At 35.7% G+C, this 12,249-nt stretch overlaps 1 protein-coding gene across 36 annotated transcripts in view; it reads right to left on the bottom strand.

Annotated features, from left to right (window-relative positions):
* The window catches only part of Adgrl3 (adhesion G protein-coupled receptor L3), a 754,357-nt gene that overhangs the window by 30,219 nt on the left and 711,889 nt on the right, over positions 1–12,249 (bottom strand). For 15 of the 36 annotated variants that reach the window (XM_052735248.1, XM_052735252.1, XM_052735247.1 and 12 more), the window contains 3 exons: positions 12,083–12,211; positions 7,401–7,418; positions 3,726–5,486 (listed from right to left, as the gene is read on the bottom strand). The exons of 1 other annotated variant lie outside the window; for it this stretch is intronic. In XM_052735248.1, the coding sequence (XP_052591208.1) occupies positions 4,687–5,486; positions 7,401–7,418; positions 12,083–12,211 (947 nt within the window). In that variant the 3' untranslated portion in view covers positions 3,726–4,686. Of the gene's footprint in view, positions 1–3,725; positions 5,487–7,366; positions 7,419–12,082; positions 12,212–12,249 lie in introns of those variants that run through there. 20 more of the 36 variants (XM_052735266.1, XM_052735268.1, XM_052735269.1 and 17 more) reach the window with 5 other exon arrangements.

The following is a 12,249-nucleotide window of genomic DNA, read 5'->3' as shown; positions in this document are numbered from 1 at the left end:
AGTAGGAATGCACAGTAATTGTTTCCGTGAAAAGCTATGAGGTACTAAAACTGAAATTCAATCTTTATATTCTGGCCTATAATATACTGGAACATTTGTACTTAATGTTTTATACCAATTATTTTTGTTAGAGTAAAACATTAATGCCAATGCGGGTTTTTTGGCATTTGTTTTAAACAAAACACATTTGTTTAAAACCAGATTAGAGTTTCAGGTTATTTATTTTTGACTCTTTAAATTTAAATTGACGTTTATTTATAGCTAAAGTGATTATTGTTTGTTTGTCTATTTTATTGATGGTGGGTTTTTTCTGAAATGTTGCAAGTAATAAGATTTTGATAGAGTACTAATGAACAACTTCAAAAATTAAATATTTTCATTAATATGGAGTGGGTGCAATTCAGTTTAGAATGGATCTTTAGACAAAAGCTATTTTTTTTCCTCTTCCTAAAAAACTGCAGTCAGTCACTGATGAAAGTTTTTAATGTTACTTTTAAAGTCAGGAGATACATCACACTAAATAACATTAAACATCAAACACCTAAATTTTTAAAGATTGCTTTACTGTATCAATTTTTGAAATTATACTGGTGGTCTTAAAACACTACACTTTTTTTTTTTACAGGAAATTATGAGTAATTTAATTACCTGTCTTTGTTTAATATAATTCCCTTATTGATTTTATTTCAATATAATTATTCTCATGCCAATTCTTTTTACTCATTAAGACTATTCTAGCATAAGACTTGGACATTTATTTCCCATGTGATCAAACATTTACTATATTAAAAACAAAGAGGGATGTCCACAAAGTTTAACTGAATTCCAACCAATTTTCTTCTCTGAATTTCTATTTACTTATAAATGTTATCAATTAGCAATATTAGCTATGCAACAATACATCAATATAAGAATCAATAAACCTGAGTTCCATTAGCTAGTGCCCTGATAAAGTATCACGTTACTTAAGACTGCAATGAGGAAAAAACTTTTAACTGTAAAATATTGCAAAAATATTATTTACTAGGAAGCAATAATTGGTTTGTTTCATTTACATGACTTTTTCTTTCAATTGGCTAAATAATGTGCTATGCATGTACACTGGGTCTATTTGATAGAAATTTACTTCATGGAAAATATGCAAACAAGCGTATCACAAATGCCATAGGGTCCTGAAAACCTAAAGTCAACAAAAGGTTCAAGAATGAGGAAAAATTTAATAGTATTCATAAATAGTGGCTTTACGTGAAATGGTGGGTGGGAGGAAGAGTCAGGTTCAGGACTTAATCTAGCTGGGATAAACAGAACTAAATGGAATGTACACATTTCTACTGAAAAGAGGAACAGTCAAGTTCTTTACCTACTTTTTCTTTTGTTTAATTACAGTCACATAGGGAAGGGATGCTCCCTCCCTCTAAAAACTTGAAGCACATCAGTTATGATGTATGAGAGGTCTACAGTGACCCTTTCATCTTGATGCAAGAGCAAAGTTAACCGATCATATGCAAAGGCCTTCTACACTGGTTTATGTATCCAAGTGATCTTTCTTCAAGTTGTTCCCTGCAGGAATGGGGACGCTACCTGTTTAAAATTCTGTATAATGAACCACAAAGTATCATAAAGGAAAGTACCAATAATAGAGCATCAAGCAAACTGAACTGAAGTAGTTTTCCCATTGTTCCCTGAAGCCAACTTTTTTTCTGATGTTTTCATTGAGAGTTTTCAAATAAAGCACAAGTATTTGCAGTCCACAGACAATATGCATATTTCCAAGGCTGCCTTAGACATGCCCACAGAGAGATTTTTTAAATTACCAAATATATGATATATATATATATAAAACATTGGATGGATTAAACAACTTTTAGATGTCAATATTGCCATGGCATGGGGAAAACTAATTATTTCTAATGCTAATGCTTCTCCTTCAATTTAAAATGTCCATGGACTTAAAAGAAAATATTAGTATCAGTTGACTAAAATGGAACGATCCATGGATTCTTTTGACATGGCTTTCAGATTAACATGTGCTCTGGCCCAACATAACTTTCTTCTGCACACAGGATTTGAAGGTTGTGTGGATAGCTGGCTAGTTCCACTCTCAGCTCTTCTTACCTTGATCTATCATTTGTAGATGGCTAGTGTGTATGTAGACTTTAGTAAAGTAAGCCCAAGGATATATTACAGAAAGTATAACTTGGCAAGTTCATTTGAGTTTTAAGTGGGGCTCCTTGTTCAGAAACTGCTGGTAACCGAAGTGCAAGAATTAGAAGTTCTTTTGAAGGAATTAGTTTTGTACTTATTATTTCCCCCATAAGCTGAAAAAACATTGGTGTAAAAACTGTCCTACATATGATGCATGAAGGTACAGAGATGCAATGGTGTGTGTGTGTGTGTGTGTGTGTGTGTGTGTGTGTGTGGAGAGAGAGAGAGAGAGAGAGAGAGAGAGAGAGGGAGGGAGGGAGGGAGGGAGGGAGGGAGGGAGGGAGGGAGGGAGGGAGAGAGAGAGAGAGAGAGAGAGAGAGAGAGAGAGCAAGCTACAAAGGGAAAGTCAGGGATAGAGAAGGAGAATCAACACAAAGGATTTTGTTTGCGACTGCCATAAAGAAACCTAATACTGTGTGTGCCCACTTTAATGGTCTTGCACGCTGCCTCTACAATGAACAGGCTCTATGCCATTACTACTGCATCTCTTAACCAACTGAGTAAATTTAAATTCCTAAATTTCTCCATCAAAGTGGAGTTTGCACAAAGGGGGAGGGAGGAACTGACTCTTTCAAATGTGATATTTAAACCACAGAATGAATGTGTCTTTAGACACAAGCCTAGTGACTAGAGCTGCTTTATCAGCAAGCACACTGTAATCTCTGTTAACCCATTGGAGTGTGAGTTACTCATCTTGCTTCAGCCCATACCATTTCCTTGGTTGACTTTGTCTGCAAACCCTGTAACATGCTGTGTTTGAATATTCAAGGCAGATTGATTCTTTGTGTGGCTCACTTGGGTCATAAAGGATAAGGAAAGCTTGCTTGTGTTCTGAAAAGGGAGGAAAGGCAAGGCAAGAAAAATGAAAAGAATATTTGATAATATAGTACATACGTCAAAACAATCTTTTCTAAATCTCAATCAGTTGTTTATTGGTTGGCAAACAAGTTTCACTTTTACAACAAATATTAGTAATGAGGTCATCCAACTTGAGACCATACAAAATGGATCATAAATTAAAAAAAAATTATATGTGCTGCTAATTTACCATTTGTATTCCTACATTACTTAAAATCCTGTCAAATAAATAAATTTTCCTGTTAACAGAAGACTTTAAAAAAATCATTTCAAAATAATTTGACCTTTCAACTCTTACTATGAGGGAGTGAATTTCCTCTAACAACTGGTAGTGCAGGCGCCCTCACGGGGGCAGACTGCGCATTCAGCACTGTAACGCCTATGGAATACAGCTTTTCACATGCAGAAGCCCCTCTAGATCTATAGACACCTCTTAGCTTCTAGAATCATAGCTACTGCCTTGGTGATGAACTGCTTGCCAAATATGCTTTGCATTACAACAGATGTGCCCTGGAAACATAAAATTTGTCCTGCTCTAATTTTGCAAAATGGGGTTGCAAGTATTCGGGTTGGATAAAGATATATAGTGAGGGAAGGAAGTCTAATTTTATTTATTTTATTTTATTTTTTGTAAAAAATAATTTGTTTGCATTACTAGAAAATGATTCTTATAAAGTGATAGCTTCATTTCTTTATTATTTTTTGCCAGGTGAATTTTTAAAGGAAAAAAAACAGGTTGGGGGGAGAGGGAACAAAAGAAAAAAAAGGAAGAAAACAAGAAAGGAAGGAAACTTTGCTCTTTTACTGGTAGACAAACTTGCAAGACTAGCACAAAAGAAAATTTCTTCTTTGCCACTACATTAACAGGACTCAAATTCTGGAGGAACAGAAAGCAGACTATATGCGCAATGCTAGTATCTGTACATTACATAGAAATTGTTCAATTTTTTTTCTGCCATTAGTTTTATCATCAGTTAATATAGCAAATCATAAAATATGCATCTAGCATATAATTCTAGAATCCCCCTCCATCAGATTATTAATTTTTGTTGTTTTGTTTTTTTGCTTTCCACAGCTATTCCCGCTGTGGTGAACTCAAGTTGTGAGTGACCATGAACCGCTATGTGTCACAGTTCTGCTCCGCTTCCACGGCTGGGCGGCACTCCAATCTAGATGCAGCATTGTTGCTAATTTCAAACAATTGTTCTGGCCTTTTTAAAAACAAAACAAAACAAAACAAAAACGAAACAACAGGTCCTTGTGATTCTAGTAACAGAGCATCAGAGATGTTAAAAACAAACACAACATAATTCAACAAGGCCACAATGAGCGCCATTTTCTTCATATCTCGTTCATTAACATAATGAAGTCTCCATCTGAGGGGATAGGACGGGAAAGAACCGGGCACAGGAGGATCTCAGCCTTTAGCTTTCTCCCCTGGGCCGACCTAAAAATTCAAGTTAAAAAAAAAAAAATGTCAGAGAGTCTCTCTTTTTTTTTTTTTTTTTTTTTGAGAACAGCATCAGATGTCGGAGTACACAGGATGACCACACTGCTTATGTCGACCCAGAATGGTCCACCTGGTGTTCGCAGTCCTGCTGGTTGCCACCTCCGTGTCATCTTCTATAGACTAGTGACCAAGTGCGCGGGTCCTTTGGAAGTCCCCTCCGGAGAGGCCCCGTCTTTGTTGGGAGGAACTATGAATCCGTCGCTGCTGCCACGCCCCAGCTGGTAGTAGGCGTGCAGCGGGTGCACGTGGTTTCTGGAGCCCAGGTTTGGCATGCTTTTGTAGTAAACATCTTCGGCGTCACCACCCTTGGCCACGGCGGCTTCGGTCTGGGTGCTGGTGGTCACGCTGTCTGCAGCGGGCACGCCGGCCAGGGCCGGCATGCTGGTGTACAGAGAGTCCCTGTGCGGTGACTGCAGGTCTTCTGTGTGCTCGTCGGTTAGCAGAGGGAAGAAGCTCTCGCTGTGGTCCTGGGGGAGCCGCCTCCTGCTGTAGTGGTGTGGCTGGTGGTTCTCCGTGGAGTACACCCTCGGGGGCAGCAAGGGAGCATCGGATTCCTCATGAATGAGTTCCAGGCCCAGACTCTCCTCATGGTTGAAGGACGCCGCGTCATCCAGGACGATGGCGTCGTCTTCACTCCCACTGCCTAAGTTGTTCACCAGCTTGTTCATCATATTCCTGTTCTGTTCACTGGAGCGCTCGTGGTTGTTCAGGTATGAAGGGATATAGTTGGAAGTGAGTTCCTTTAGGATCTTTTTCTCTAGGGCGGTCTCGTTGTGGTTATAGCCACGGTCTATAATTTGCACACAGTTGCTCAGGTATTCACCGCCAGCAATGCTGTAACTGTTGCCATGGTTACCATTCAGTGGTAGAGTATCCATGACACTTGTATCCCTGGCATTGTTCAGAAGCCCCTCTGAAAAAGATTACAAGACACTATGACATTTATATCCAATGAGCCATTGAACACACACGCGCATACACACACACACACACACACACACACACACACACACACACACACACACATAAAAACAAAAGTAGAAACATTCATGGAATTTAAATTATGTATAAATTGCTAGCATCTTAAATATAAAATGGAAAGAAAACACTATTAAATCTATACATGTCAGCATGTATATATGTATAAAATACAAAATACTAACAGAAACGTTTTAACTAGAAAAAGGACTATTTAAAATAAAATTTAAAGAAAACTATGTTATTAATTTCAAATTTCACACAAACAGAATCTGATACATGAAGTGTATTTAGCTGAAATTGGCAAATTAAAATAAGATTTTATATAATCATTTATTGCTTTTAATTTATACACATCAAAGTCAGTTAAATTGTCATCTCTAACTTTACATATTTCTGAAATAGTTATAACATAATTCATGTGTGGCACTTTGAATATGTAATTCAAAAGTAAAGGAAGCAGCTTTTGGTAATTTGATAAATAATTTAGGAAGATTAAAATAATTGTTGCATATAAAAACCACAAAAGGATTATATTAAATTTGCAAGTCATGAAATAATGCCCAGTCAAATAAGTGGCACATTGAGATATATACTTTAAAAAATGTTTGGAGTTTTTTGTATTTTTTTCCTACTGTGATCACTTTAGTTATTACTATATATTAACCCATAAGTGATTGTTTAGGGTCACTGAGAAATACTACAGAAGAATGTATAAAAACAGGGTTTTTGTCCTAAAAGCACAATGTCATTATTAAAATTATGATGACTGATGACTTGAAATGTATTAAAATTTAGTTTTAAAGAAGCTAAATATTATATTCTGGTAAGAAACAGCTGCAGGGAAATAAATTTAACCACAAACTTCTTCAGGGTTTTTGCATTCCCTTGAATAAGCAGAAGTTCAAGAATCTTTAATAGTTTCATAAATCACTTTAAGCACATCCACAAAGGAAAAAAAAAAAACCTACACATTTAACCAATGCTGATAAATAACGAAGGGTATTTCCAAAAAATTTACTCGAAGAATTCTCTTAAACCTCTGAATACACTTCTAAATTGTGAAAATATAGCACTCATTCTATATCTGTGATGCAATTACGTTTATGAAAACCCAGTTCAATGACAGTTGAAAAGACATGTCACATATAGGCCAATTTTATGTGGATTTTCTCATTCTTTACATTCAAGGAAAACAGATTTCAAAAATAACAATTCATAAAATCCATGAATGAGCAGTCACCACAGACATAGGTTGAAGCGATTTATTTTCATGTCATAAAATATCTGGTACACAAATTCACAATGTTAAGAAAAAAGAAGTCAATGCTTTTTAAAAGTGCTGCATATGACAGGTGATTGCTGCTGTAGAGGCTGGTATGATATGCTTAATGGTTATGATTATGTTGCTGATGCATTGAAACACATTTTTTTAATTTCATTTTTTTGTTGTCAATGCATTTGGTATCGGACTTCAAACAGCCATAGAAAATTAGGTGGGCATGTTGCAAATGGGACACATTTTTAATGATGAAATGCACTAATTAAAATTAAAAGTTTATGGGTTACTTTGCAAAAAAAAAAGCTTAATTTAAAAACAATTTAACTCACACAAACACTACATGAGACTTAACAGTTATGTTGATTATGTGGCAGAATAAAAGAATCAGACAACAAAAGCGTCTAGTCTCTATTAGCATATATTTATAGAAGTCGATCTATAGGCTCTTTAGTTTTGAATTTGTGAGATGAACTGTTTTTAATAACTACATCATCTATATGTGATGCAATAAAAGTGAACTGAAAAAAAATTACATTTGATATGCAATGTTTAGCTTTACTCCCATACTTGTCTCTCTGTAGGGCTCTAAACGACAGCATGAAGAAAAGGAAAGAAAAAACAGCGAGTAAGCTTACAGCGACAATCGGAGAAACGTGAGTCCAAAGCAAATTGATGATATGCAGAAAAAAGGGTCACAGGAAACCATTTCCACTGCCCCCACATTCACGAGTCTATGTTACATGGTTTATCATAATTCAAACACTGAAATGTTAGAAAAGAGTCCTCCACCTTAATACACACCGATGCAAGGATGCTTCCATAAGTGTTTCTGTAGCTCGCAAATTTCATACACATTGATAGGACACTTAAAATTGTCACACGAACCAATGAGTAAAAAGAGGGTGAGCTATGACTATTTCTTTTTCTTTCTTTCCTTCTTTCACTCTGTTTTTGTTTGTTTGTTTGTTTGTTTTGTTTTGTTTTAGAGAGACAGGGGTTCTCTGTGTAGCCCTGGCTGTCCTGGAACTCACTCTGTAGATTAGACTGGCCTCTAACTTAGAGATCCATCTGCCTCTGCTTCCCAAGTGCTGGGATTAAAGGGGTGCGCCACCACCACCTGACCAAGCTATGATTATTTCTTTCTACCACCGCATTTCAATATGATAGGTATGTGACATTAGAAAGCACCTGCTATAGGAACATCGTATGCTTTTAGAAATTATTTAGTGAAATTAAAAATAAGACACAGAAAGAAAACCTGAGTTGAAGTTTTCCTAACTGCATTCTTTTGTCATTTGTGTTTCTTCCCTTTGCCTGTGCAAGGGCTACTTTACTCCAACGTGCCTGGGCAGATGCTCACATTAGGAAGATGTTGAACTATAGGGGAAATATGAAATCCACTTAGTGTTTTGCCTCCCGATACGTGGAAGAAAAACTTGCACCCTCAGTAGGAAGTTCCCTTTGGATTGTAGCATCCTCCTATTTAACAAAATAGTTTGTGAGTAGATGAGTTAAAAGGCAATCCTAAAAAAATTTATTCTAAGGGAAACCTATCTGTAATCAGAGGAAAAAAATAATTATTCTTGCTGTTTTGTTTATAGGAAAGTTAAAGTATCCAAAAATAAAATCAAGGCATCTACTGGGCCATATCACTTCAGAAGACTCCAGCTTGTATTTCAACCAGGCTTCTTTTTTGACAGTGGTATTTTTGTTAGTGTATACTAATTGCACAAACTTGTGAGTTGATATTTCCATACATTCATAGTTTGGTCATATTTACTGGCTGAAGGAAGAGTTTTTGTATTTTAAGTGTTGATTTACTTCTTACAAAAGAGATGTGTCACATTTTAAGAGGCAGAGGAAATCCCATCTAAAACTCTGAATTAGCTTTAGAAGCAGAGTTCAAAATAAACAGCTAAGCTGTTTATCAACATATCCAAATGCTTCCAAGCTCGTTGTAGCTCATTAAATGAGGCAACTAAAATCAAAAGAGCCTGGACCTCATCTGATGCTGCACTGCTAAGTCAAAAGAGCAAGAATCAGTAAGGTGGTTCTAGGCTCTTCCTGGCTCTGCTGCAATCTCTTGTTCTCATCTGCCACAGGCTTTGGAAGCCATAAGGGAATATTAATTTATATTCTATACAACTTCTCATTCCAACCAAATATAATGCACTCTTCACTGCATCCTGTCCTACGAGTTTATGTCTTTCTTTAAAGTCTTGGATTTGAATTCAATTGCTTTGAAAAGTACATTTATTTTAGTAAAATCATGACTTTCTCTTTATACAATGTTGTTTTGACAGGTTTTTCAATGAGACTTATCTTTGTAAAAATTGAATTTCTCATACTGACAAGAAGATAATGGTCCAGAAACACTATACATGAAATTTTTAAAATATTTCCATACATAGTCTCTAAATTCACTATAACAAATGTATATTCTTCATTTTTATTTCTAACTCTATATACTTCAGTAACACTATAAATACATTTTTACAAACTTTAAGTGAAGGCATTGCAAGCAAGAATAAATACTTTCAATCTAAATGTTTCAGTGCCTGAAAAGCATTGGCACAACTGAGTTAGAGGATCCACAGAACAAAATCAAGTGGCAATTCAATGTGAACCACTCCAGTACATACCGAGCCACCTATATTTCATGTAAGAGTTCACCTTGCCAGTAAGAATATAAGTGCATTCATCTGAAAGCATAAGATTAGTAGCAATATGACAATCACCATGATTTATTTTGGCTAGTTTTTCAAAACTTACTTCAAAGACTACTACAGTTCTTTAATGTCTTAAAAAAAAAAGACCTATAACATAAATAGCTACATAATTTCAACTTTGACTCTGACAACAAAATTACCTTAGTTTTTTTTTTTTAAAGAATAGCTAGCAGAATTTATTAAATTTACTAAAATAAAAGACAAATTCATCTGGATGAGGTCTTTGTATATTTATTAATAATTTTACATAACAATGTCTACTTATGGATTACATAAGAATAACACTGTGTGCATATGGTATTATTTTAAACTCCACATTGTAAATATTTTGCTTCTATATTTTTATATGCATTTTGTCTAGGTTACCCCAGGATAGCTTTAGGCTTTAGTGTTAGGATATCTTATAGAGGTTTACCACCAGAACTCTGTTATTTAATCATTTTTACATGTGTTCCATATTTTTAAATCTCCTTAATTTTTGGATTAAGATGGAAAGGTAAATATTAGATTAGGAAAAACAATTCAATTAATACTTGCTAGTTTTCCCTTCTATAAGCAATTATAAATTATATATAAAAAAGCAAAACAAATGTAATATAAATTTAGTATTTAAAACAATTACCAACATCTTGTGTAAGAGGAGTAATGTTGAGTACATTTAATTAGAAAATATTATGCAAATAGTCACATAACATCATTTAAAATGTGCTGATATCACAGCATGTTTTAAATTATTTATAATGACATATTTACTTGTCACTTGGACATAGGAAAATAAAAAGAGAACAGAGTAATTTTTTTTTTTTTTTTTACCAGACTGTTCTGCCAAACCACATACGGCATATTTTTCTGGGCACAGTTCATAGAGCACTACAATGGGATAGGGACTCTGACAAACAGTAGACAGTATAGAGAAGGTGACCATCAAGGGGGCCCAGGAACTGTCTCACATTGACTGTCCTGTTTGATTAGGGAAATGGGAGAACAAAGGGAAACATATGGGCTGCTTTTAATATTTATGGGATTATCAAATGAAAACAGAGTACTGGGCTCTTCTTTACTCCAGAAACTAACCTAAGCAGCATAGCCAGGGTGATATACACACATGAAAAATCAACTGAGCATTGCTATGATAACTGTACGGGATCCTGTGGGGTGAAGGCCAATGTGAATAATTCAACCTTACAGGCATCAGAAAATGAGCTCACGCTCTCCGCCCCTCCTTTTGATTCTCAAAGACCTACATTCTTAGACACGTCGTCTTTAAGAAACTTGATGGGACTGAAGGGTTGCCCAATTACTCATTTGCAAGCATCTTAAAGTCGCCGTTTAATGGATGACTTTGATATTTTGAAAATTATTTTCAGATAATTCTTTGCATCTGGGAAGGAGCCACTTGGGCAAACCCAGATGATGTGAGATGCTTCTGGCACACACAGAGAGAACCCCTCTTTGTAGAATGGGTCAGAAGTTTACACAATTATACCTCTAACCCTTCACCTCAGATTCAATGAAAAGCAAGCAAACAAACAAAAAACCTCCCCAATGTTCTGAGTGTAACAAAAATCAATTGCTAATCTATCACATTCAGTTTAAAGAAACCAAAGAAGTCCCTATCTTGGTGAATTTTCTGGGAAACATCTTTTTAAGCAAGTGAATCACTAGGTGGGACTTTTATTTTGTGCAACTTTTACTTGAATAATTTTTGTGGTCTTTTTACATGTACAGAAATAGGATACTTAAAAATCCTTTGTGCCCCAAGCAAACACTTATGCTTGTAAAAGATTAAAAAAAAAAGCTTATACTATAAAATTTTTAAAGACAGATATGCTTATTATTTTTTGAGAGATGATTTTTACACAATTTTCAAGCAAGACAATGCACAGAGAAACCATCTTCACAGGAAGCATGGTATAAAAAGAAATTTTGTGGCTAGCCTGGACCAACTCCTTTGAGAGCTGAGGGAGAAGGGAGGTGGCTCCTGTCATGCAGTCGGCTGCTCACTCCTCTATGGCTTAGGTCAATGTACTTTCCCTGGAGTTAATCTAATGCTTTTATCAATACTAATGCTTTGTGCCCAGAGTGAACTTCATGATACAGCAAAGAAAGATCTATTTCCTCAATCTCATAACATCAAGACTACTGAATCAAGTCTCCCTTTATCTTACTTACCTTAGACAAATATTCTCATTTCTCACAATAAGTACACAGGTATTTAATACAGAAATAAATGAATAACAGGGAAGTACTGACAAACCACAATACATTTAATCACAGCACAGGAAAACAAACACATACTGATGAATCAGGCATTTGCTTATCAGGAGGCATCTACTTCTCACTAAGGAAACCTAAGGAAAATGGAAAATAAAAGCACCAAGAAGGACAGAATGAAAAAGGAGTCTGTGTGTCTGCTTCCAAAACAAAGAAAAGGCAGGAGAAAAGAAAATAGAATGTGCCCGTAAAAGCTACATAAAGCGGGACTCTCACTTGAAAAACTTAAGATAAACTCCAGCACACCTTGTGCGTTGTACATGCTGATAGAAGGGTTGTTACAGACCGCCGGTTCCCCAAGCAATGTATTATAGGGATTGTTAGTACCATGCGGACGAAGCAGAGCATTGCTTATAAGATGATTAGCCATGGCTCCTGGAGCAGCCCCATAGAAAGACAGAGAAAAAAAAAAA

Source organism: Peromyscus californicus, unplaced genomic scaffold, assembly GCF_007827085.1.
Source record: "Peromyscus californicus insignis strain IS unplaced genomic scaffold, ASM782708v3 Scaffold_13__1_contigs__length_99412109, whole genome shotgun sequence".
Taxonomy (NCBI): Eukaryota; Metazoa; Chordata; class Mammalia; order Rodentia; family Cricetidae; genus Peromyscus; species Peromyscus californicus.
This window is presented reverse-complemented; position numbering and strand designations above follow the sequence as displayed.